General features: G+C 40.6%; 1 protein-coding gene across 4 annotated transcripts in view; it reads left to right on the top strand.

Moving 5' to 3' along the window:
* Gsdme (gasdermin E) overlaps positions 1 to 27,877 on the top strand; it is a 65,472-nt gene that overhangs the window by 6,674 nt on the left and 30,921 nt on the right. For 3 of the 4 annotated variants that reach the window (XM_026400239.2, XM_026400238.2, XM_026400240.2), the window contains exons 2-3: positions 8,851 to 9,080; positions 15,377 to 15,569. In XM_026400239.2, the coding sequence (XP_026256024.2) occupies positions 8,870 to 9,080; positions 15,377 to 15,569 (404 nt within the window). In that variant the 5' untranslated portion in view covers positions 8,851 to 8,869. Of the gene's footprint in view, positions 1 to 8,850; positions 9,081 to 11,485; positions 11,548 to 15,376; positions 15,570 to 27,877 lie in introns of those variants that run through there. The other variant, XM_026400241.2, reaches the window with a different exon arrangement.

The following is a 27,877-nucleotide window of genomic DNA, read 5'->3' as shown; positions in this document are numbered from 1 at the left end:
ATGTGATTCTGCAATCTTTGTAATGTTTTGAATAACCAATTTAAAAAAAAGAGATAATCATATGAGTCTTTTAAGTCTACTGATGTGATGAATTGCATTTATTGATTTGCATATGTTGAACCAATTTTCATCTCTGGGATGAACCCCACTTGATCATGGTGCATGATCTTTTTGATATGTTTTTGTATGCCAGAATTTTATTGAGAATTTTTGCATCTATGTTCATTAGAGATATTGTCTGAAGTTTTCTTTCTTTGATATGTCTTTGCTTGGTTTTGGAATCAGGGTGATATTGGCCTCATAGAATGAGTTTGAAAGTGTTTCCTCTTTTTCTATTTCATGAAATAATTTGAGGAGTACTGGTATTAGTTCTTCTTTAAAGGTCTTGTAGAACTCAGCTGTGTATCCATCTCGTCCTGGGCTTTTCTTGGTTGGTAGGCTTCTGATGGTGTCTTCTATTTCATTGCTTAAAATTGTTCTGTTTAATACATGTGTCACATCCTGGTTCAGTTTGGGCAAATCATGTGACTCTATAAATTTATCAGTGCCTTTGATATTTTCTATTTTATCAGGATACAAATTTTCAAAATAATTTCTGATTATCTTTTATATTTCTGTAGTGTCTGTCATGATATTTCCTTTTTCATTATGGATGTTAGTAATTTGAGTTTTCACTCTCCTTCTCTTTATTAGCATGGCTAGAGGTTTATCAACTTTATTTATTTTTTCAAGGAACAAGCTTTTTGTTTTGTCAATTTTTTCTTTTGTTTCAATTTAATTGATTACAGCTCTGATTTTAATTATTTCCTGACTTCTACTGCTTTTGATGTTGATTTGTTCTTCTTTTTCCAGGGCTTTTAGATATAATATTAGGTCATTTATTTGTTGTTTTTTTTTTTTCTTCTTTTAAGGAATAAACTCCGTGTAATGAACTTTCCTCTTAGTACTGCCTTCATAGTTTCCCAGAGATTTTGATATGTTGCATCAGTGTTCTTGTTTACCTCTAAGAATTTTTAAATTTCTTCTTTGATGTCTTTTGCAACCCATTGTTCATTCAATAGCATATTATTTAGTCTCCAGGTATTGGGATAGCTTTTTTGTGAATTTTACCATTGATTTCTAATTTCATTCCATTATGATATGATAGAATGCAGGGTAGTATCTCTACTTTTTTATATTTACCAAAAGTTGCTTTGTGGCGTAATATATGGCCTATTTTAGAGAATGATCCATGTGCTGATGAGAAGAATGTGTATTCATTTGTTGATGGTAGAAATATTCTATATATGTTAGTTAAGGCCAAGTTATTGGTTGTTTTATTGAGTTCTATAGTTTCTTTGCTCAGCTTTTGTTTGGAAGATCTATCCAGTGGTGAAAGAGTTATGTTAGAGTCACCCAGAATTATTGTGTTGTGGTCTATTTGACTCTGGAACTTGATAAGAGTTTGTTTGATGAAAATATTTGCTTCATCATTTGGAGGCATATATATTTACAATTGTTACATCTTGTTGATGTATGTTTCCCTTGATAAGTATGAAATGTGGCTTCTTTATCGATTAACTTTAGCTTGAAGTCTACTTTATTTGATATGAGGATGGAAACCCCTGCTTTTTTCCACAGTCCATGTGAGTGGTATGATTTTTCCCAACCTCTCACCTTCAGTCTGTGGATGTCTTTTCCTATGAAATGAGTCTTTTAGAGGCAGCATATTCTTGGGTCTTTTTAAATCTTTTTTAATTCAACTGCCAGTCTATGTCTCTTGATTAGTGAGTTAAGGCCATTAACATTCAGGGTTATTATTGAAACATGATTTGTATTTCCAGACATTCTTGTTTATTTTTGGTATTTTACTGACTTGGTTTATCCTTTGATTAGTATTTCCTTTAGTGTAATACCTCCCACCGTGATTTTCATTGTTGTTTTTCATTTCTTCTTCGTGGAATATTTTGCTGAGGATGTTCTGTAGTGCAGACTTTCTAGCTGTAAATTCTTTTAACTTTGTTTATCATGGAAGGTTTTTATTTCATCATCAAATCTAAAGCTTAATTTTTCTGGATATAAGATTCTTGGTTGATATCTATTTTCTTTCAGAGCTTGGTATATGTTGTTCCAGGATCTTCTATCTTTCAGGTTCTGTGTTACAAAATCTTCAGATATCCTAATTGGTTTCCCCATAAATGTAATCTGATTCCTTTCTCTCATGGCTTTTAAAATTCTCTCCTTATTCTGTATGCTAGGCATTTTCATTATATTGTGACCTGGTGTGGATCTGTTGTGATTTTGTTCATTTGGCATCCTGTAAGCCTCTTGTATTTGTTTTTCCAATTCATTCTTCATGTTTGGAAATTTTTTCTGATATTATTTCATTGAATAGATTGTTCATTCCTTTGGTTTGGAACTCTATGCCTTCCTCTATCCCAATAACTCTTAACTTTGGTCTTTTAATGCTATCCTATATATCTTTAATGTTCTGCTCATGGTTTTTTACCATCTTCACTGTGTGATCTGCGTTCTTTTCGAGATGCTTTATATTGAGCTTTTAATTTGGTTTATTGTTTCTTTCATTTCAAGGATTTCTGTCTTTTTTTTCCAGAATCTCCATCTCCTTATTGAAGCAATCTTTTGCTTCCTATATTTGTTTATTTAGCTCTTTATCAAAATGATCTTTTGTTGCCTGTATTTGTTCTCTGATATCATTCTTTAATTCAAAGAACTTTTAAATTATGTATATCCTGAAATCCTTCTCTGTCATTTCTTCTGTTTGCTGGCCATGGATTCTAATAATGTAGTATTTTGATTCATTTGGGGCACCTTTTGCCCTTTTTTTTTTCCATGCTGTTTGTGTGTCTTTTCTTCTAGCACTGAGGATCTGCAGTGTTATCGTTTTTTACATTCCAGGGTTATAGTGCCTTTGCAGGGCTCGAATACCTCTTCTACCCAGCTGGTGTTCCAAGCTGGGAGTTGCCAGAACTAAAGATGGTGGTGATGGTGTCCCAAGATGGAGGCGGCTACTTTCACAGATGTAGTGTCAGGTTGGGTGGGGTGGTCCGGATGGTGGTGTTGGGCAATGTGTTCAAAGATGCAGCTCGGACGCAGTGCAGGCTCTGCAGGCGATGGCGGGGCTGACCTGGGCCTGCCTGGGCTCCGCAGGCATTGGCTGGGCTGAACTAGCCTGCCTCTCTAGCCTATATTTTGGTTAATCTCTCTATTATATTAAAAGTTTCTAGAAACAGAAAATGGGTCAAAGACATCAAGAGATAAAAAAAAGAAATATAAAAAAGGCTTTAAACAAACCAAAAGAAGCTTGATTTCATTTGTATTAAAATAACAACCTAAATCTATATTGAGATTCCATTTCTCACCAATTAGACTGGCAAAGATACAAACGTTTGATAACACACTATTGCTGAGACTGATATTTTCACACATTATTGGAGAGATTGCGGAATGGGACAACCCATAAAATTACAGATGCATTTACCCATTGATCTAGTAATCTCTCCTCTAGGAATCCACCCTTCAGATACACTTGCTCATGCATGAAAAATATGTACATATAGGAGTACTTAGTGGTATTTTTAAAATAGCAAAATTTTAGAAATAATTGAAGTAGTGAGCATTATAGGACAAATTAAATACACAATGAAAAAAATTCATGGGAGGGAGTACTAGGCATCTGTAAAGAGGTACTAAGGTGGAATGATCTCTAGGAAGTTTTGTTTCATGGCAAAAAGCAAGGGGCAGAACACGGTGTAGACTCCTTTTAACATGTATTTGTATAAGGAAACATGAAGGTGATATAACTGAACAGAAGAGAAGTAAAATGGTAGAAAAGACAAGGACATGGGCAGGAATGAGATTTCTCAGTGGATAGCTTTTTTCATATAGTTTACTTTCTAGATTTTTTTTTTTTTTTTTTGGTATTGGGGATTGAACCCAGGGCACTACACCACTGAACTACATCCTCAGCTCTCTGTTTTTATTTTTGAGACAAGGTGTTGCTAAGTTGCCCAGGCTGGCCTCAGACTTCACTATCCACTGCCTGAGCCTTTCAAGTCTCTGGGGTTTCAGGTGTCACCACACCTGGCCATGGTTCACAGTTTTGCACCATGAAAGTGTACCACGGGTACAAGCTTAGCGACAAAAGAGAAACCTCCAACATCAACTTCACTAGGAGATTATTTTCTAAGAATCACATGATTGAATAAACCTGATTCTAATGAAAACCTACTGAGCAATAGCCAATTTCACTAATTCTCCCCAAAGCAGCATACCCTGATAAGCAGGCAATTGGCTGTGTTTGATGTTAGAGAAAGAAAAAAAAATCATTAAAGATTAATCTAGGAGTTCCCTTGTTTTCACCCTCTAATCCCTCTAGGGGGGATTGGTATCATTACCAAGGCTTTGCCATCCACAACAGATGGATTGTTATTTTGTTTTTTTAACAGCTAGCCTAATTTTGCTTCTACAGAAACTTGTTCAATCTGAAGGCAAGTTTCAGCTTGAGCCCCCTTTCAGTCCCAGAAAAGAATATAGAAACCTTAAAAATAGAGATCCTGACACCAATGGTAAACTGAGGCAGGCCACGCTGGGCGTCTTCTCTTGGACTAGCAGGATAAATTCATACAGGTCATTGGGGAGACCCTGTTTCATTAAAAGTTCTCTCCTTGTGTTTGGAAAAATAAACTCCGCACCTTCCCAAGGACGATGGCAGAAGTTACTGTCCTCTTGTTCCCATCAGTCTGCTTCCTGTCTAATCCCTCTCTGGTAACTGGCTTCTTATTTTCCACCCCACACTTGAGCTCCTTGGAGGACATCCTCAGAGTCTCCTTTATATCACCATTGCCCTTCATCCAACTGGACTTCTGTCCTTTGGCCACTGATAGAGTTCAGAGCATTATTGTTTTCTTTTTTGGTTCAAATCTGTTTCCCTCCTGTGCATTTTTTTAAATTAAATTAAATTTTTTTTGTTTTCATTCGTTATACATGACAGTATAATACATTTATGCCCTTTGATATATCATACATAGATGGGATATAATTTCTCATTTTTCTGAGTGTATATGTTGCAGAGTCATATTGGTCATGCAGTCACATATATACACACAGTAATAATGTCTATTTCATTCTACTCTCTTTCCTATCCCCACATCCCTCCCCTTCCCTCCCATCACTTCCCTCTATCTAATCTAAGGTAATGCTATTCTTCCCTAGAGCCCACCCCCCCCCCTTGCCTTATTGTGAATTAGCATCCGCATATTAGAACATTTGGCCTTTGGTTTTGTGGGATTGACTTATTTCGCTTAGCATGATATTATCCAACTCCAACCATTTACTGGCAAATTCCATAATTTTACTCTTCTTTAAAGCTGAGTAATATTCCATTAAGTATATATACCACATTTTCTTTATCCACTTATCTATTGAGGGACACTTAGGTTGGTTCCATAGTCTAGCTATTGTGAATTGAGCTGCTATAAACATTGATGTGTCTCACTAAAATTCTGGCAAATCGCATACAAAATCATATCAAAAAGATAGTGTACCACAATCAAGTGGGATTCTTCCCAGGGATGCAGGATTGATTCAACATATGGGCATCAATAAACTTAATACATTATATTAATAGACTTAAAAACAAGAATCATATGATCATCTCAATAGATGCAGAAAAAGCATTTTACAAAATATAGCACACCTTCATGTTCAAAACAGAAGAAAAACTAGGGATAGTAGGAACATACATTGTAAGAGCCATATAAGCTAAACCCAAGGCCAGCTTAATTATAAATGGAGAAAAGTTGAAAGCATTCCCTCTAAAAACTGGTATAAGACAAGGATGTCCTCTTTCACCACTTCTATTCAACAACATCCTTGAAACTCTAGCCAGAGCAATTAGAAGAAAGAAATTAAAGGGATACATATGGGTAAAGAAGAACTCAAACTATCACTATTTGCTGTGCATTTCTTATTTTGCTTTCAGGAGATCTTTCTAGGTGACCATTCTGATCACATGGCTCTGTAGTCATACCCTCCAGTGGCTCCTGCTGCCCTGGCTCCCCTTTGGGGGGGGGGCATGGGCCTTCAGGCCCTGGTTGAGGGGCCTCCTTGGCCTTACCTCTGGCTCTTCCCCACTCTGCAGCCCTGCACTACAATGAGCTTGAGAAGCCATCCCAGGCCTGCCGAGGAAAGGGTCTGAGCATGGCAACATGACCCAGTGTCCTCTGGGCTGTCGCCAGTTTGCCGATGGCCCATCTTCCTGTACTCTCTTCCCCAGCTCCCCGCCCCCCACCTGCAGCTCCCTGCTGCTCTAACTGAGCTCCTCTGCAACAGTAGCATCATGGTGTCCTTCCCTTGACGATTTTCTTCTTGGCCTACAAAGGTTGATTCGTGGGTGCATCAACTTCAAGAGGACTGCGGGTGACAGGGAACCTCTCTCCAGTTGGCTTTATGTGCCTTTTTCTTGTTTCATTCCATGTAGCTATTTGTGCCCATAACTAACATAAAACCTAGCTATTTCTCCTCTGGTCACCAAACTAGTAGCTCATTAAGGAGAAATTATTATTATTATTTTTAAAATCTCTGTATCCTAAATGCTTAAAACACAGTTCCTGAGTTTAGTGTGTACTCAAAAATATCAATGAAGGATTCAATAATTAATTATGGTAAATGAATAAATGAGTCTTCCATTGAGTGCAAGATACTTGTATACTTTATGAGAGAAGAAATTGAGATGGGAGCCAGTGTATACTTAGTGGTTTGTCTTTGTTGTTCATTGTTTCAGAAAGGAACTTTCTTAGCCAGGTGCAGTGATGCATGCCTGTACCCCAGTGACTCTGGAGTCTAAGGCAAGAGGATCACAAGTTTGAGGCCAGCATGGGCAACTGTGTGAGAGCCTGTCTCAAAATAAAAAATAAAAAGGGCTGGAGATGTATGTAGCTCAGTGGTAGAGTGCCCCTGGGTTCACCCCTGCAAAAAATAGATCTTCCTTGCATATTTTAGAATTTCTTCCTTAAATGTTCATTTTTTGACTGTTAATATGTAAGAATAGGCTCAGGTAGCAACTGCTTCATAATAATCCAGGTAAAAGTACTTTAAAGAAGAACTGATGCCCTAGAGGAGATTCATGTTGAACAAAGCAAAATGGTTAAGATCCTGCTCTTAAATTCTATGAAACCATCTGACCAGGTGACCAGGCCAAGAAGCAGGGTGCAAACCCTATGAAATGTAGCTTTCTCTATTAGAAATTCCAACTAAACCATGGATAGGTTTTTTTTTTTAAATATTGTTTCAATTTGTGTTTTTTAAATGTAATTTTTAAATTATGTACAAGTAAGTATACGTGTGTGTGTGTGTGTGTGTGTGTGTGTGTGTGATTTGTGTAGTTTGTGAATGGTGAATTGTTTATCTTCCCTGTTTTTACTGGGATATTTTAAAGCCTGATCTGTAAAGTGTTTTTTTTTTATAAGCAGTTTCATACTTTGTTGAATATTACTAGCACTTTCTCAGTTTGCCCTCTTTCTTCTTTTTAAATATTTTTTAGTTGTAGATGGACACAATAATTTATTTATTTACTTTTATGTGATGCTGAGAACCAAACCCAGTGCCTCCCTCGTTGGAGGCAAACACTCTACCACTGAGCTACAACCCTAGTCCCTGCTCTTTATCTTTGTAAAGGCCCTACTTATCCTACAATTGTACAAACATTTCTCTGTATTTTTTTTCATACTACTTTTATGGTTTTATTTTTCCTCAAAGGAACTGCTAATCCATTGAGAATTTCCTCATGTGGTAGAAGAGAGGAATCAGATTTTTTTTTTCCAGAAGGTCAGCCCATTTTTCCAACACCGTTTGTTGATAGTATTGTACCTGTTCCACTAAATGTAGTGCTTTTCTTTTCTATCTTCCAGTGTGTCTCTTTTCTCTCCAGCTAAATTGTGACTGTGCTATTATTTCTAGGTTCAGTAGTAATAGCAACTTAATTTTCATTTCTGAATTGGAAGGATCACAGTGTAGAGGACACTTTTGACCTTACAGAGAACACAATCATCCCTAAGGGACTGGTTCCAGGATGCCTCACCCCCTACCCATCACAGATGACAAAATCTTCAAATGTTCAAGTGGTGATTTTTTTTTTTTTTTTTGTACTTGGGATTGAAACCTAGGATGGTTAACCACCGAGCCACATCCCCACCTATTTTTATTTTTTATTTTGAGACAGAGTCTCTCTAAATTGCCCAGCCTTGCCTTGAACTTATGTTATGATCCTCCTATCTCAGCCTCCCAAGTTAACTGGAATTAAAGGCATGTACCATCACACTCAGCTGCCTTCCAGATTCTTGGTAGGATTGTATTTCTTCACCCTTATGGTTGGATGAAACTGTGTAATTAGCTCTGATAAGTTATAAGTGAACATGCCATGTGTCCTGTTGGGCCAGAGCATTTAATTACAGGTATGAGAACTTCCAGAATTCTTTCTGTTAAATAATGACTGATGATGTTTAGGGTAGTGGCTTTTCCTTTGGTCTGGATCTCAATGACTATAATATATAGAACTCTCAGCCCATCCTGGATTGTGAGCAACAAAAAAAATTATTATTATAAGCCACTAAGATGTGGGTATTGTTTGTTCCAGAAGCATAACCTAGCCTATCCTGACTGATTCACATATTGTCTTTCAATATCTCAATTTAATTTCATTGTCATCAACTGAACTCAAATTAGAGGGCTTCATTGGGAGAAAATATTATTTCATATGAATGATTGAGATTAGGGAGAAATATAATTTTAGGAAAAAAGACACAAAATAATAACTTCATTTGATTTTAGGATAATCTTATTTTTTTTCAGGTAATCTGGAACCCTCAAAATGTTTGCCAAAGCAACAAGGAATTTTCTTAAAGAAGTTGATGCTGACGGTAACCTGATTTCTGTATCAAACTTAAATGACTCTGACAAGTTACAACTTCTAAGTCTGGTGACCAAAAAGAAGAGATACTGGTGCTGGCAGAGACCCAAGTACCAGTTTTTATCTGTCACCCTTGGAGATGTACTCACGGAAGATCAATTTCTGAGTCCAGGTATGTTTCTTTGTGTATTCTACAATTATTCCCAGACATAAGATGGATCTTCTTTGAGACATGTGTTCCCTGGAAATGAGGTGATACCTTCTAACTAATTCTCATTTTTCTTTGCCTACTGTCTTAAAAACATACCCTTACTTAAAAATGAATGAAATTCTGCATGCACAACATGACAGCTTAATCTTTTAAAAATATTACTTCAATTTTGGTGTAAAAGTCATGTCCATCATAAATGTTGTGGGCACTCAGCATAAGTGGAATGTGTCCCTACTCAAAATTTTTTTGGTGTTGATATTGGTGATGTCACATACCTATCCAAGGGAGTGTAAAGGGTTAGTACCTTCTAGGGAGCATAAGGCAGACTGTCAGACTGGGCCAAAAATGGATACAGAGAAAGGGGTAAGGAGACAGGCTCAGTTTTTATTGTGATTACTGGACAGAGATGGGGTACTGATTGGAGCTTGTGTGGTGTAGTTTTCTCTAGCATCAATGAAGGGAGCAACTAGATTTTCTTACTAGTTTGTTTGGATGTGCAACAGAAAAAGAAGAGAGTGTGTGTGTGGGGGCGGGGCTTGATGGCTGTCAACAGGTTGCACAAAAAATTGGACGCAATATTATAGTACAGTCAAGGGCAGAATTTCAGTCAGTGACAGACTGAATACAAGATGGTGGTACCTTATGATCATATTACTTAGTGACATCTTAGCTGCCTCAGTTTGTATAAGTGCACTCTATGCTGTTTTTATGATGACGAAATTGTCTGATGATGCATTCCCCATAAATTGTCCCCATCGTAAAGTGACGTATGATGACTATGTAACAAGATATAGACAGGTAAAGAAGGAAAAAGAGCAACAAAAATTCCATCATTGCTGGTTAATCTCCATTAACACAGAAGTCTAGTCTTTTCTTCTCTGCATCTAATTTTTTAATATTTATTTTATTTTTTTTTTAGAGATGGGGGTCTTGCTGTGTTTCCCAGACTGGCCTTGAGCTGGGATCAAGCAATCCTCTTACTTCAGCCTCCTCCATAGCTGGGAGAACAGGAGTGTACCACTGTTCCTGGCCTTGTCATCTAATTTTTTAAAAACAGAATTAGAATCATACTAATTTTTATGCACTCCTTTTAAATTTTTAAAATTTAACTTTATGTAAGTTTTCTCCATAGTTTTAAGTATTTTAATGATATTTTCAACAAACACATTGTTCCTTTGTGTGTATACACCCTAATTTGCTAAACCCTTCCAATTTAGTGTTTAATAAAGAAGGCTGCAGTGAACATTTTATTTATGTTTTTGTGGGTATTTTTAAGTAATCACTTTAGCATGGATTCTTAGAATACTGGATCAGTTTTGTTTTGTTTTATTTTGTACTGAGAAAGGATTCACCTTGAACTTGCAATCCTCCTGTCTCAGCCTCCAAGTTTCTGGGATTTTAGGCGTGCAACACTGTGCCTTGCTTCATCAGTTCTTAATTAGTGGATGGAATTTGTCTTAGTCCTCTTTCAGCTCTAAAATTCTCTAATTTTGTGATTGTATATCTATTAAAGGGGAAAAGAGTCTCCAAACTTTCTTCCAGGCAAGTACTCCAGCCAGTATTCTCTTTAGTCAGCCCATTGGAGCTGCCAAGCAAGGGGAGAATGAATTGATATTAGTTTTTCATCATGCCCTAGCTTGGATTTGTGTGCTTTCTAGTAAAATTTCTATTGAATTGTGAAATAACTAAACTTAAGGAGGAGGAAGAGAGAAAAAAATTCCCCAAATAGACCAAGGGCCCCTTAATAATTGGAGTTCCTCTGCTTTGTGATATAAAATGGCTTTTGTGGTGTCCTGAAAGATTATGAAAACCACATTGAGTTGGTGAGGCCAGTCACTGTCAGTGCAGATAAAGAATATGATCATCATCTGAGGTCAGAGCGCATCCTGGATTCTGGCATGTTGGTGTTAAAGCGGTGATGAAAAGTGTCCCCTACTCTATCTACCAAGATGATTTAGGATGCTTTACCTTTAGGTGTTTTTTTTCCTGCTCCCAACAGCCCTGGCATGAGTGTTGATCAGGGGAGTGATTGTGGAAGGGACAGTGATTTGGTTCCTGGCAGTTCCATGACAGCGTGCTGGTCCCCTCATTTTTTCCACCAGCAGCAGTGGATGATTGATGTAGAAGTATGGGCAAATGACATCTTTTCAGGAGGTGTGTCTAGGGTGGTGTCCCAGAGTACACAAAGTCCTGATTGTCCCCACTTTGTGTAGCTAGTTTTGGAGACACAGTTTCCAACAGTGGTAACAAGCCTGAATCCAGAAGGGTGTACTGAAGATAGAACTTCTGTCTGTATAGCACTTTGTAGAACCTATGACTGTCCTGTTTACAAGAAAAGAATGCTGCTCTAGTCTAAACCCAATAGATAGACAGATGGAGCCCTGGCTGTATTTCTTCCTTCTTATACATCAACTAGCAACAGCATCAGGTAGGTATCATTGGTTATCTGCAAATTGCATATGAAAATCTGGGATGCAAGTAAATGAATGTTGTCCAGTCTTCCAGGGCTGATGATGTAGCTCTGTGGTAGAGTATTTGCCTAGAATATGTGAGGCCTTGTATCAAAAAAAGTTCTCATCCAAGGTCTTCCAGTTAGTAATATTAGAGCAAAGACATGATTTTAAACTATTACTATCTGCTCCACCCTGCTTCCCAAAGCATTTCCCAAAGTGTTTGTATTTCGCAAGATGTTAACTAGGAAAGGCTTTGGATTGAGAGCATTTTCATAGACTTCTTATTTGGGGTGGTGGTGTGGAAAATTATGCTCTTTTTTGTAAATTGCAAAATAATGAATGGTGATGACTTATCAACCCTGGGTAAGGAGTGGGTTTTCTTGACTGGTGTGAAAGAAATGCAGCTGCTGAGGCTGTGTGTGTGTGTGTGTGTGTGTATGGATTCTGGGTGTATGCGTGTGTGTATGGATTCACATGGGTTTTAATCCCTTGTGAAGGATACCCAGGAGCCCAATAGAACCTTGGATCAGAGAAAAGGAAAAGTCTAACTGTGAAGTTTGTAGCAGGCTCTTTTTTTTTTTTTTTTTTACACTAGGGATTGAACCCGGGGGCCCTTAACCACTGAGCCACATCCTCAGGCCTTTTTATTTTTTATTTTGAGAGGATTTTACTAAGATGCTCAGGGTCTCACTAAGTTGCTGAGGCTGGCTTTGAACTTGCAATCCTCCTGCTTAGCCTCCCAAGCCAGTGGGATTATATGCGTGCACCACCATGCTCAGCTCCTAGCAGGTTCTTAATGTATCCTTACCCATGTGATGATGGAGACTATTTTATGGTTGTACCTGTTTCGATTAAAAATGGGAACAGAGGTTTCAGTGTAGCTTAGAGATATCAGTAGTAGAGTGTGCGATTAGAATGCCCAAGGCCCTGTGTTCAACTCCAGTGCACGCACTTACACACACACACACACACACACACACACACACACACACACACGAGAACAGTAGAAGGTTGGAGACAAGAGGAAGCTCTAGTTCACATATGAGATCAGCAGATATTTATCTTTAGAGTTCAGATAAGAAGGGTAGACCTTTAAGGAGCTCTGATAGCAATCACTGGATGTGGCCTGATGAAGAACAGCAATTGCCAATTGACATAATTGAAGGTGGGATACCAGTAGTGGTGGCAGATTCCTTAGTATCTGGGAAACCAGGAAAGAAGAAGGGAGAGAATCTTGGAGCTTTTGGATGGTGATCGAGGGGTTGAGCATGTCCAGCTGACTTTATAAGGAGGACAGTGATAAGGAATTGCATGATAAAGAATGACTAGAGGACAGATGGGAAAATGTAAACATGGGAAGAAAATTATCTGATTGGGGAAGATAATGAGGGACAGGGAATGTTCTCCAAGACTGGTGGATGGGAAGGCAATTTGACCAAGGACAGGTCCAGATGGCTGACCTGCCAGATGCTGAGGCACTCCTCTAGGGGGTGGGGTGCAATTATGATGAGGGCTTAGGTGTCTTCCACCTGCCATTCCTTTTCAGTTTACTCTTGTAAACCACACATTTAAAATTCTCTGTTTCTTTACTGGATAGAGTTTGTTTAGTTAGGTTTGTGTTGCTGTGACCAAAATATCCAGCATGAACAATGTGGAGGAAACGTTTTTGGGGGCTCATGGTTTCAGATGTCTGAGTCCATATCAGCTGGTTGCAATGCTCTGGGCCCAAGGCGAGGCACACTTCAGGGCAGAAGGGTGTGCAGAGGGAAGCAGTCAGAAAGCACAGATGGGGAAGGGGGAAGAGGCTGCAGGGGAGATAAGCTCCTTTAGGGCACACCCCCAGTGACTCCCCTCTTCCAGCTACTAACCTACAGTTACCATCCAGTCCATTCAAATTAGGATGGACCCTTAAGGTCATAACTCTCACAATTCAATCATGTCACCTGTGGACATTACCACATTAACTTTTGGGTCACACCTTATATCCAAACCACGAATTCTACCCCTCGTCCCCCAAGCTCATGTCCATCTCACAATGCAAAATGCATTTAGACCATCTGTAAGAGTCCCATAGTCTTGAGAGTTCCAGTATTGCCCAAAAGTCCTAGTCCAATGTCTCATCTGAGGCAAACTCTTGGCTGTGAGCCCCTGTAAAAATTAAAAAAAAAAAAAAAACAAAAAACAATCCAATATTTTTATTCCAAAAGGGAAGAATAGGGGCATAGAAAGAAGTGATAAGGCCAAAGCAAGACTCAAACCCAACTGGGCAAACAGGTCTGCTAACTCTGTGTACAACATCAATTGACATGTAGTTGTGAGATGGGCTCTCCAAAGGGTGTGGGCAGTACACCCCTTTGGCCTTGCTGGTTGCCGGGCACAGGGCCTCTCTTTTAGCCTGGCTCTCTCTGCAGCCAGCAACTGTGGTAAACAGTCCATGTTGCTGACATTTTTAATTCTTGTGGTCTCCATTTCAGTTTTGGCTTCATTTTCAAAGCTCCATGCATCATGTCTCAGGGGCAGCCTGCTATATTTTACCTGGCCTCCCAGCCTTTCCTTTGAAATCTTAGTGACTGTGACCTCCATGACCCCTGAACTTTAGTATCTTGCATTCTTGCCGAACCAGCATCTTGTGGATGACACCAAGGTCTGCTGTCAGCTTGTACATATTTGGTCCCCCTGGAACCAGAGCTGCGGCAACCTCTGAATGCTTGGGCAGCTGAATCTGGTGAAATAACTTCCTAGGCTCTGCTATGGAAGCAGGGTGTTCCCATGATCTCTTCTCAAAGGAATTTTCCATTTTACATCCTTGACCTGGAAGTGGATGTGATCTTGCAAATTCCTGAGATGCCCTTGAGGTACCTTCCCAGTTTCCTCTGTGCAAAGTACTTAGCATTTCTTTTGAAGATATGATCTCTTCAAAAAGCCTACCTTTCTTGGTCCCCTTCAACTCTACTTACTGTTCCTGATTCTTACAGTAAACCTGGATAAAAGCTGCCAGCAAAATCCAGGCCACTGACTGAATGCTATGCTGCCTGGAACTTTCCTCTATCAGATTAATTAGTCCATCACCTTTAAACTCAGCCTCACCAAAAATCTCAGGACATGGGCAATGGGTAGACAACTTCTTTGCCAGAATGTAACATGAATGATCTCTAGTACAGTTACTAACAGAGTCCTCATTTTCCTCTGAAACCTTATAAGCAGAGTCTACTTTCCTATCAAGATTCTGGTCTTCTGAGCTCCCACCAGAATTGCCCATTAATCTCTGCTTACACAATTCTAAGGCTTCTCTAGCCTGCATTTTCAAATTTCTCCTGCAAGCCATTCCCAAAGCTTCTGAACCACATGGCCAGGTTAGTCACAGCAATGACCCCACTCTTGGTACCAATTTCCATTTTAATAAGGTTACAGTTCTCATAATCCAATCATTTCACCTTGGAACATTCCTGACTTAACAAGGAGTTTTTTTGGATGACACTGTATACAAACCACAACTGTGGTTAAAGAAATATTCACTTGAAAATGATTTGCTGAACTGCACTGATGCTTTTTGTGCACTTTCCTATACTTACATTGGGATTGAAAAGACTAAAAAGCACCCAGGGAGCCTAGGCAATTCCAGGCATGCTCCTTGTTACACACAGTTGTGGTGGCTCCGTTTCTTTTGCTCTTACATAAAATATAGTGCTGGCTTTCCATTTGGATGCCAGCAGCATGTTTCCCATGGGTCTGGGCAGGGTTGGAAGCTAGGTGAGACACAAGCGGCTTTTTCGTCTTCCGATTTTTCTTCTCCATTCATTGCAGTGGTCGTGGAGTCTGACTTTGTGAAATACGAGGGCAAGTTTGAAAACCATGTGAGTGGGACCATTGAGACCATTCTGGGGAAGGTCAAGCTGAACATTGGAGGCAAAGGCCTGGTGGAGAGTCAGTCCTCGTTTGGAACCCTGAGGAAGCAGGAGGTGGACCTGCAGCAGCTCATCAGAGACGCGGCCGAGAGGTAATGAGAAATCGGTTTGGCATTTTGGATTTTGACACATCTCACATTTAAAGGTTGCTCAGTTAAAAGGGTGAGAAATGCAAACTTTTCCAACCAACAAATGTTTATTGGATGCCCATTGTGCTGAAACTTCATAAGGAGCACATTCTTCATTTTAGAATTTCTTGACTGTTCTTAGCCTGAGGGTAGAGACCTGGAAAGCACTTTAAAAGGACATTATTTCAGCAAATGGTCCTTTCTCCCAATCTTATGATTTAGAAAATGCTATACAGTGTAAAAGCTCTGTCCTGCATCTAGAATATTAATATCAGAAGCAGAAAAATGGTGAACCGTCTCTGGTTCTTTTTATTGTTCTAATAAGGAAAACATGAGAGCAAGCAAGGGACTTCAGGGATGAAATATTTTCTTACTTTTCTTAAAGAAAACCCTACATTTATTCATTTATCTTTCAGTAAATACCCTTTATCTTATGGCAGCTCATCGTTATTTTTACCTTATTTTTATTCAACATTTAATAATTTGATTGAGTGCATTGAATGTGCCATGTGCTATTGTCCATGCTAAGGATGCTGTAGTGAACTAGATGCCATCATTTCTGCCAGGCATTCTAGTGGGGAGGGACACAAACGACATAACTCAAAATGCATAGCTAAATAACACAGGCATCTCATCAGTTGATGAGATCAGTGGACTGGAGGCAAATATAGCAGAGAGCGGGGATAGGATGTGCTCAGAGTGGTGGCCAGAGACGGCACTCCAAGAAGCTGGCATGAGACAAAGCCCTGAAGGAGGGGACAGAATGAGCATGGAATGTCCTGGGCAAGGATGTCATGGGCAGTGGCCAGGGTAGCTGAAGCCAAGAGAGCCAGGGAAGACCCAGGAAGACTAGAGGAGAGCCACGTCCTGCAAGACCCCAAAGGCTATTGGAAAGACTTTGACTGTCTCACAGAGTGAGCTAGAAAGCCCCTGGAGGATTCTGAGCAAGGAAATGACATGATCTGACTCTTTTTTTTTTTTTTTTTTAACAAGGGTCATTCTGGCTACTGGTTTGAGAAAAGGATGGATAGGAAGAAGCCAGGAATCCAATTGGGAAGTTATTGCAATAACCCAATTGAGATGATATTTCAGTTTATACAGTACCATATGTTCATTTTCATGTGTAATTTTATCACCTTTTTTTCCCTCTTATGATAGAAAACTCAAATCCAAATGAATTAAGAGAAAACTCACTTGTATCTAACTATGGCTGCCTTATCTCCTCTTTTCCAGTGTTCTTAGGTTGAAATATAAAATATGTGCTCATTGACCAAAATTATGTTTAAATATTAATGAATAAAATATACCATAAAACACACTTATCAAGAGCATTTGGTGGGTGGATTTTGTACAGACGGGCAGCTGAAGTCTTAAAAAATTGTACCTGTCCAGTAACTGCCCACGTTCAATGGTCTTTCTGGGACTCATGACTCCATGGAGTTGGGACTCCACTGGGCAACCCCTTTTGGTGGAAGAACTTTAAGCTCTCTGGTGGCACCAGGTGGAAGGCACATACACTCATCTCTGACAGTCGCGATCTTTATTTTCTTTCTTACTTCCTTTTCTTGGTTGGAGAGGCATTTTCCTTCTCTGTGCAATATTAGGACATACTAGAAAATCATTTGTTTATCTAAAATTAAGACGTAACTGGGAACTTTATATTTTCTGTTGCTAAATCTGGTGACACTGTCGACAGGAGAAGGAGAAGAGAAAGATTGGGGGAGTCCAGGGTTTCTCTTGGCTCCCTCCGTCTTCACACAGCCCCCGTTAAGCTAGATTTTGCAGTCTTGTTATTTCTATTTCAAGAACCACAGTTGGGCAATGCTCTAGTCACATTTCCTGACGCACATTTTAAAACACTCTTCAGGATTCAGGTATAGAAGCTATTGCCAGCAGGAAGCACGAGGGGGTGGGGTCTCTGATAGGGATGCAAGAAAACATTCTGGAGAGAAAGAAACTAAAGCCAACAGTTGTAGGTGGGAGGGGGGAGACAGAGAGTCAGGGAAGAAAAGGAGCACCTACTATGTGCCAGGCAGTTTATACCCATCGTTTCTTTTCCTCTGCATAGCTGTCTTTTTTTATACATTAGTGAACTGAGGCCCAAGAGGATGAAATTTGTTCCTAGGCACAGAGTTCAATTTGAGTGCTGGAGTTAGGTTTCCACCCAGGATTTCCTGGCTTCAAATCATCTGTTCTTTCCTCTCCAACGTGATTGAACTGACTGTGAAGAAAAGAAATTGGCAGAGATTCAAGTAGTTAAATTGAAGCATGAATGTAAAGGCAGTGTTGTGAATCTGAGTCCCCTGTGAGGCTGCCTGGTGAGGGACATAGATATGTCCTATCCTGAACAGACACTCAGGAGTAGCTAGGCCTGCTCACCTGGAGGGGCCTGGACACTGGGATAAGATCACCTGGGAAGACTCTGAGAATCCTATTGATTGTAGAGATGATAGGAGAAGGGATGGCCCAGAAAGTGGAGGCCTTGGGAGCATAATAAAGAATAAATATCATGGGCTAGGTGTAACTCAGTGGTAGAGCACAAGGCTTAGCATGCACAAGGCCCTGGATTCAATCCCCAATACCACAAAATAAAAAAAACTATAAAACATAAAATAAGTTTAAGTCCTAGGAATGCAAGAGGTATCTTATCACAGAGTTGTCTCTTCTTGTTATGTTGCTAAGAGCTAAAGGTGAGCTGCCCAGGAAGGGAGGGGACAGAAAGGGGGAGAGAGAGGGAAGGTACAACTCTTCCAGTCCTGAGATGGTCATTGGTAAAGCTAGCATTATTGTTATTTCACACGGGAGTAATAAATTCTTATCCATGTCATCTGCCTGTCTTTGGACTCTTACAACATCATCAGCATAGATAAGGTGCTGTTGACACACATGTGGCCTTGGGAGTGGTGATTAGTGATGCTTAAGTACTGTATGTTCCTGTGGGCTTATTTGCAGTCAGTCATTTTTATTTCTGGTCATTTAGATAAGTTGTCATCTGTATGCAGGTTATTTTAGCCCTTAGAAATCAAAGTATTGGATTTATCATCTGTGAAATGTATGTGCATCTCAAAAATAAACTTAATCTATCCTAGAAAAAATAATCATGTGTATAAATGGCATTTATCTAGTATTGTTGGGCACAAAGGCATTCCATGGGAATTAGCCTTCTGATACTTGGAGCCTTTGAATGGGCCCTCTAGGTTTATCTTAAAAATTCTTAGTGGAAAGAAATCTAAGATGTATACATATTTTCCTTCTTTTTTAAAAAAAAATATTTTTAAGTATTTTTTTTTTAAATTGTAGATGGACACGATACTTTTATTTTGTTTATTTATGTTTATATGGTGTTGAGGATTGAACCCAGTGCCTCACATGTGTAAAGCAAGCACTCTACTGCTGAGCCACAGCCACAGCCCCTCCTTCTTTTTTTTTTTACATGACAATAGTGGAGTGCATTACACTCATAATTTTTTTGCATTACAATTCTTAATACACCTTTATACTACAATTTAGTAATAACTTTTTAACAATAAGTGTCTTATGTCCTCCTTTTTAATGGAGAAAAATCAACTTATAGAGCCTTCTGCTAATGACTAGAATTAATTTTTAGTCTTAATGTCAATATTATTGTGGAATAAACTCTGTGGTTTTTCTGCCTGTCTTCCATCCTGAGCTGCCATTTGTCATTGCCTAAAGTATAACAGCCACAACCCACCCCACCTTTTGCCACGGGTTTGTTGCTTCTAATCTCTTGGGGTCTGGAGAAGTTTATTCCTGATAAATAACTTTTGCGGATTTCGTAAGTCAATCAGCCCTTGTCCTCAGCTTCCCCAACTGTAGGTGAGATAGTTGGACCAGACAGTGTGTGAAGGTTTCCTCCTGGCTAAGTACTTAGAAGCAAGTGGAACCTGCAGTGAACACACCTGTTCCTTCCCCTTGGGCTCTGGGCTTTGCTTCCAGCTGTTTTCCAGCAAAGGCACCATTTTGTGTTTTCCTGACTACGTGGGGATTAGGTGCTATCAGCCAGAAAGACACATCCCACTTCTGTTGTTTACCACATTGTAAAGCACATTTTGGTAAAGCAGATTACCTTTGTCTGTGTGTACTTAGTAATTAGAAGTTGGGTTCTTCATGAGGAAATCCAAATTAATTATATGAAACTGATATATTGCAAAGCAATGGTGTGACACTGATAAATCTTCACAACTATTTTAAAATATTTAAAATTTACTCTTGAGTCCTATTATATTTAAATCCCTCCACATTCTTCAAACTTTACACATTTTTTTTAATTGCTACTCTTTTTTTAAAAAAATATTTATTTATTTATAGTTTTCTTGGGGCTATAGCTCAGTGGCAGAGGGCTTGCCTGGCATGCAAAAAGCAGCCCTGAGTGCAATCCTAGCACTGAAAGAAAATAAATTGCTATTCTTTATTGTAGCTATTTGACCTTTTTAAAGGCATTGCAGTAGCTCTCAGGAGTACCGTTTGCATACACCAGTAGCTCTTATTTTATTTAGGACATTTTCAAGGGGAGGGGTTGTGAGAGCTCATGTCTTTCTTGAAAAACAAATATGCAGCAAAATTTGAACTGGTCTCCTTTTCTACTTAATGAGTTTCCCCGTGGCCAGTGGAGGGTTTGAAAATCATCCCATTTGTCCTTGTGCTGTACCCAGGCCTGGCATTATTATTTTTCATGGAGAGTTTGTGCCTAACAATTTAAAGACTTCTGTCCACATGCACTTGCAAAATGAGAGTTTCCTGAATCAGCTCCCTTCATTTATTCTTTTTTTTTTTTTTTGCTTCATTTTTCCTAGAGGGGCAGCCTGTAAATGAGAATGAAGCAGGTGAAGGTATCCCAAGGTCTAGGAGCCGATGAGGCTGGAAATGCTTCTCTATGCTCTTGGTGTTAGTGGGTGCAGGGATTTTCTTTTCTTTTCTTTCTTTTTTTTTTTTTGACTGATTGTAGAGTGGTAAACTTTAGCCTAATTTTCTGAAATTAAAAAAAAAATAGGTTGTGGAAACAAAATCTAAGGAATAATATCATGAGTAATATAATATGGCATCTTTTTCTTTAAACCAATGCCTAGGACCCATCTTTTTCTGCCTTCATTGCCCAGGATTTCACTGATGAGAGAATCTAAACAGCATGCAGAGTGGTGCCTGGCGCGCAGCATGTTCTCACTAATGGTGGTTGAGTGGAGCAGTGCTGTCAGTCTGAAGCCTGCCTGCCAGCCCAGGCAGGTGAGAGCTCTCCAAAGGAACGAGTTGACTTGGCATGCTGAGGCTGGGAGAGGCACTCAGAAATGAGATGATGCGAGGTGTTCAGAGTTTCTGACTTGTGGCATTTCTGATGTCCTTCTCTTCCAGCTCTTCATGGAAGATACAGGCAACTTCATGGTCTGTGTTCTGAACTCCACCGTGGAGTGACTAATGACCTTCAGTGCCAGTGGGAGGGTGGTCTGTCCTTACTGTGCTCTTCCCAAATGAGGGCTGATACCTCGAGGCAGCAAGAGCGTGGCTGGGGTCATTTTTCTTGGTCAGGAGGGGATAAGTCGCCTGAGAAAATTACTGTCTGGAATAATTAGTAAAGAAATAAAAGTCAAAGTTAGAAAAAATAGTTTTAAGTGCAGAACGTCTGATAGATCCAGCCCACACGAAAGTTGGGGCTTAACAGTTAAAAAATGGCTCCGACTTTATTTAAGGGAGATCATCAAAGGCAGGGATAAGATTTCAAGGGTAGAATCTTGCTTCATGATGTCTTGCATTCACAGATTGATTAGCATCTTGGCAGGCTACACCCATCTCTGAGAGGTTGTGTGGGACTGGGCAGAAGCCGAATAGAAATTCACATGCATCTGGGTGATCTTACCCAGTGGGATTGCCACTGGAAGTTCTCAAATACCAGATTTTCCTATTCAGTAGGCTTCTGTGCCGATTTAGTCCATACATGGTCCATAGATGGCTCTTGACAGGCTGACCCAGCTATGTAGCTGTGTCATAGAAACATTGGAAAACACACAAGCTCTTATTGATCCATATTTTATTGTAGCAGATTCTTCTTCAATTCTTAAGTCAAGATGTAGGGAGCCCTTGACCAATATCTATATGACCTTCAGGAGCTTTGTCTTGGTTACCACATGTCTTATGGGAAGCACACCTACGAAGCTCTCAAGACCCCATGAAAACTATTCTTTAAAAGAGGTCTTTCCTGAGACCTGCAGGCCAAACCCATCTCTGTGCTATCTGAAATTCAGTCAAACTATTACCATTTTTTCCCCTGAATTATTTTTGTCTCTTGCCCTTAGGCTTAACTATTGGGACGGTGAACTCCTAGAAGCCTGTCTGGCCCTCTGTTGTTCCTTCTGTAGATCATGATCTACTGGTAACCCCCTTGGCTGAGAGATGGACGTGCTGGGGACACTTTCTAATATTTGTTCCCCGGTTTATGTCTTTGTCCTGTGAGCCTTACTTATAAAGGCTACTTCAAGTCTTTAGAATTAGGTAGAACTTAAGTCCTAAGGAGAGACATTGAAGTACTGCTTTCTTCTAAGACTGATAAACAGCATCATCATGTATTATCAAATCCAAGATGGCGTCTATTCTAAGAGGCACCATTGTTTTATGTACCACTGAGAAAGAACACTGTCCATTAAACCGTGTCACCCATCAGTTTAAAACCATCTTGATGTTAAAATGTGGGGAAAAAAATGTGTCTTAGAATTGATGAGCTGCAGTGTCTATGGCTGGGTTGGTTGGAACAAGTGAGGAGTTAGAATTCAGATGAACAGATGGATGCATTCCACCTGGGCTGTTCATAGTGTCTGACACAGGGACTCTGTCCATCTCTAAACTTCTCACTTCACTTAATGCACTTCTCTGCCAGACTCCTGCAGAGAAGCTGGTTGGTGTGGCATAAGTCCATCTGCTTTAGCTAAAAACCTGGGGATCAGACATGGCTCCCCCCTTGCCTTCTTTCCTATGCCTAGTCTCTTACCAGCTGATTCAAGCTCTCAAAGATTGGTTTTACCTTTTCTTCTTGCCCCAGCCTCATGACTATTTCTATCACCAACCAATTCTTATCTGCACCCTCTTACCCTTTCCAACTGATTCTCTGCAGGTCCACCTGTAGGATCATGTCACTTCCCAGCTAACACCCAACTATGCCTAGGATGGTGTCCACATGTTCCTCTGTTTCACAAAGCCTCATGTCCACTCTCCAGCCTCATCTCTCACCCCCTCAGTTTCTCCAGGGCATTATGCTGAATCTACTTCAGTCCCTGGGATTAATATTCCATTCTTCAGGAGCCACATTCCCCAATTCTATTGGGGTGCTAACCAACACCATGGGGTACTGTCTGTTGCAGCTGCCTGATTCTCGGCCAAAACTTCTGGCATATGTCTCTCTTGTTTGCCGTGGGCTCTGGCACAGTGCCTGCAGCATACTAAGTACTGCTTGGTTGAAAGAGTAATTGGTTTATCTTTATCTTTATCCGAGGAGCCTGAAATTCAGAAATTAATTAGTTTGCCTGGACTCAGAATTTAAGGCCAGGTCCACAAAGCACATGATTTTTCCATTCCAGCTGCTATGCACAGAGCTTAGAGAGAAAAAAAAAAATTTCCAAAGGCTGCTGCATGAATTCTCCTCTCTGCATCTGCTTCATTTGGTTTATCATCTTTCAGGCTTACTGAATCTCATCACCTGGTGGCAGTTAATTAATTACCCCGCCTAAAAGGTTGAGCATCTGTAATTGCTTAGTTATTTTTTTCCTGTCTCTGTCCTTGGATTGTTGTATGCGATTAAGGTGTTAGAAACTAATGTGACTGGAGATGGAGCAGTTGCAATGTGCGGGTGGCCTAGTCACTTTTGTAGTCATGTGTATTATGGTCTAATTTTAATTTTTCCTGCAGTTTGCAATCTTGAAGTCATTTTCAGCTTCAACACAGCAGAAAGAGGGAGTGGGTCCGGGAAAGCTTTTCTCACTATAGAAGTCCCCTCTTAACTGCAGGGGATGTGGTCCAAGACCTCCAATGGGTGCCAGAAACCAAGGATAGTCCTCAGTCTATGTATACTCTTTTATTCTATGCATAACTATAGTAAAGTTTAATGTATAAAATAGGCACAGTAAGAGATTAATAACAACTAATAATAAAATACAACACTTATAACAATATACTATCATGAAAATTATATGAATGAAGTGTCTCAGAATACCTTACTGTAGAGTGCTCACCCTTCTTATGATGATGTGAGATAATATAACATCATGATGAGATGAAGTGAGATGATCAATAAAGGACTTATATGTACTGTGGTCATAATCTTTGCAGGCTGAGATTTGACAGTAAAAATTAGCTTGAGTGTTTTTCCTTCTTCAAAATTCCACAGACAGTTTCATAGATTCATCTTACTGTGGATCTTAGCAACCTCAGTACATAATCTTTTTGCTTTCCTTATTGGGAAATTTCCCCTTTTCACTTAAGGGAAGTACTTCAGGGCTTCTCTTTGGCATATCTGAATTTTAGCCATCACTCTTCTGTACTTTGGGGCCATCATTAAGTAAAATAAGGGTTACTTGAGCATAAACCTCATGATGATGACGTTGATCTATTCTGAGCTGGCTGCTAAGTGCTAATGAGCAGGTAGCATATATACTGAGGATACACTGGACAAAGAATGATTCATTCGCCAGGCAGGTTGGCAGGGGATTTCATCACACTACTCAAAACAGTGTGATTTGAAACTTCAAGAATTTTTCATTTCTGGAATTTTCCATTTACTATTTTTGTGCTGTAGTTGATTTCAGATGACTGTGGAAAGCAAAACTGTAGATAAGGAAGGCTACTGTATATTGGGAAAGGAGATCCCAGAGTACAGTAGTTGAGGTTTCTAGAGATCTCCTGTCCCTGTTTCCAGGTTGAGCATCTCTGATATGTGATACTGTAGATCTGAAGTGTCCTCCCAGGGCTCATGTATTAGTGGCTTGGTCCCCAGCCTGTGGCACTCTTGGAATGTGGCAGAACCTTGAGGAAGTAGGGCCTGGGATAAGGAAGTCAGGTCATTGGGGGTGTGCCTTTGAAGGGGACTTTGGGACCTGGGCCCCTTCCTCTCTTTCTTCCTGGCTGCTGGCTGTGGTGTGCTGCCACGCATTCCCACAAATGATGTACAGTGCCATGACAGGCCCAAAGCAAAAGGGCCAAGCAACCATGGACTTGAAACCTCTAAAACAGTGAGCCAAAATAAAACCTTCGGTCCATTATGTTGATTGAACTGGGTAATTTTTACAGTGACAGGAAGCTAAACAGGTGGGAAAGTTTCTTTTAGTGTTGCAATAGAGATGGTTGGTAGCTTGGAGCCAGTTGGCAGCTGCCTCAGTTTCAAAGAGCCCTCCTAGGGAAATTAGGCAGAAACACAGCCTTATGTATTCGCATACATTAAGTGCCTTCTGCAGGTAGGTCCAGGAGGGAGAGGCAGGAGGAAGAGGGAAGACCATTCAAGTTGAATGGTGCCAGTCGGCTAAGTAGCATTCTCATTCCACCCTTGTTAGCTATGTCCTTTGGGTCACTGGCTTGTGAATTCTGTTCTCGTTCCTCTGTGAAATAAGGGTGACAATAACTTCACATACCCCTTAGGGTATCTAGTTGCAAAGGACATTTTTAACCTCATATTGGAATGCAGCCTGAAGTAGGGTGAGTGCTGCTAACCAAAGGGTTAATGACAGATGATCAGTTTGGTGGCTGCATGGACCTTTGTGTCATCCTCCACCTGATTCTGTTCCAATAGTTCTAAGTTCTCTTGGTCCCTAAATGGTGGCTACATTGCAGATAAGGTTCAGAGGCAGGCAAATGGTCTGTTTCTTGTGACTCTTTTGAAAAGGGACAAGAATCTTTCAGGAGCCCCCAGTAGATTGTTCCTCAGGTCTCAAAGGCCAGAGTTCCTCCTCAATTCTTGATAAAAAAACTGGAGTGACCAGAATTGGCTCAGAGGGCAGTTAAGACTCCCAATGGGTTGGTTCAGCCCCAGCCCCTCTCCTGCCCCATACTCCCTTGCACCTGCGCAGAGCCAGGTGGGCTCAGGGGTGCCCACGGGGTGCAGAAGGTGGGGTGCCTTCCCAGCAGAACATGCAGGGCACTGCCTATGGAACGTGCAGGCTGAGTGTGGCTTCCTTCCCCTTCCTTGTCAAGGAGCTGACGGGTTTTAAAAGGGTGAAAGCAGCACTTCCTTGGAGGGGCAAACGAGTGGATGAGAGGCAACAACTTTTGCATTCCAGGATTTTAACAGACAGTTACAGACAGTTATTTTTACAGACAGTCTGGGGCTTGGTGGGGCGAGGCTGGAGGAGGCCGTTTATCAGAAGAAGCGGATGTTCCCACTTCAAGGAAGGTCAGGAGGGCCACACCATGGAGTTTACAGGCAATGTCCATGGAATTAGTTTTTCTATTCTACAGCTGGTCTGTGAACACCCATTTCCTTCTCTTTTTACTGCAGCTATAGCGGATAAATCAAAACCCTCTGGAAGAAATCCTTCAACTACTAAAGCCTTACTTGTCAAAACATATCTATTTCTGTGGTTAGTAATTCTTGCAGTGGTAGGCTGGCCATCTCCTTTTGGCTTTTTAACATCCCATTCTCAGTTCCTGGGCAGATGTTGAAACCAGTTCTGGCAATGTTGCAGCATTGCCCCAGAATGCACTTGTCCCTTTGCCTCTTATTGTTTTTTAAAGCAGTGTGGTGGGGAAAGCACCGATGTAGGAGTTAGAAGAGACATGTCTTGATTTGGGCCCTGCCATGGATGTGTCCTGGGTTCAGGGGAGTCTGTAACCTCTGGGCTGCACTCTCCATTTGTGAGCAGAGACATTGGATTAGATCCAGGTGCTCAGGACCACTCCTGGTGACCATGAAGACATTGCCAGTCAATCCAGCTGTCTTTCTCCTCCCTGCTCCCAGCCCAGGCTCAGTCTCAGAATGTGTTTCCCTGCAGCTAGGCAGCCATCACTGCTGGATGGATCATAGGTGGTTCCTAAGAGCAATCTTATTCTCCATCTCAGAACTAGATTATCATGTGGGTTTCTTAGAGTTGCATGAGTTCCCTTCAGCAGATGCCACCAAAGCTGATTCCCCCTGTGTTGTGACAGACCCTTGTTTTTGAAGAGCCTGATCAGAAATCTATTGAAAATTACTCAATGCCATATTATAATTATAATTGGTGGAGGAGGGTGACAGCAGTAACTACCTGTGGTGTCTAGAGCATAACAGGACTGGATGGTGGCCTGCAGCAGAAGACATACCTTGAAAAAATTCAATTCATTTTCTTAATAATTAATTTCTCTCCTTGTGCCTGCAGGAGGGACCCTGCAGAATGCATTTATGCTTTGAAAAACAAAGCTGCTTCCCTCCTTTTGGATATCTTTAGAGTTTTAAAAGCTTCTCTGGGTTTCTTTTTGTTGAATTTACCTTTTGGGTTGTGAAAGCATTAGAAATAGAGAAAATGGAAATCCTCAGCCTGGGAAAGGAGGCAGCTTTGTTAGGATTGGGCCTGGGGAGCTGATGGATGCCTTAAAAGCCTGAATCCTGCTTCCTGCTTAGCTGCTGGCCTGAGGCACGGGCCCCAGAAGCCAGATGTGGAGAAGAACATAGCAATACAGGAGTTAATAGGGATGAAGTTCAAACTACTACCATAGCCCGAGGGTGCTGTAACCTAGAGGAAGGAGACAGCAGCTGTGGGGCTGCAGTGGCCACCTGGGGCCTTGCAGAAGGTCAGCCTGGGCTTCTTAACTGTGTGGTTTTGTTACTGTCTTCAACCTCTCTGAGCTTCTTTTACCCCCATCTCAGAAACCCTGAATCCAGGGTTTTTACTTCTTGATCTCTGTTAGCAGTGCAAACAAGACATGTAAGATTATAAAATAAAGAAGTTAGATTGAAATATGATTGCCTTCCCAACTTGGTGATTCCTGCTCTGAGGTGAGGAAGGTCAGAGCCAGGGGCCAACTCCTTTGAACTGTTCTAGGTCTGCACCTGTGGACATTATTCCCAGGGAAGCACCTGGACTCCTCCTGGGGCTGCTTGGGGCCTGATGGTGTTGCTGAGGAGAAGAGATGGGGAAGAATTCCCTCCAGAGATTGTTTTGCAAAAACTCAATTCGTTTTCCCTAATAATTCTCTCTCTCTCTGTTCCCATGAGATCTCTTCCTAACTGGAGACGGTTAGATTTGTCCAGCATTTGGCTCCCAAAAGGTGGCAGCACTGACCTGGGAAACAGAATCCCAGGAACTTGA

This window comes from Urocitellus parryii, chromosome 3 (genome assembly GCF_045843805.1).
Source record: "Urocitellus parryii isolate mUroPar1 chromosome 3, mUroPar1.hap1, whole genome shotgun sequence".
Lineage (NCBI taxonomy): Eukaryota > Metazoa > Chordata > Mammalia > Rodentia > Sciuridae > Urocitellus > Urocitellus parryii.
Note: the sequence above shows the minus strand (reverse complement) of the source record. Positions and strands in the feature narration are given on the sequence as shown.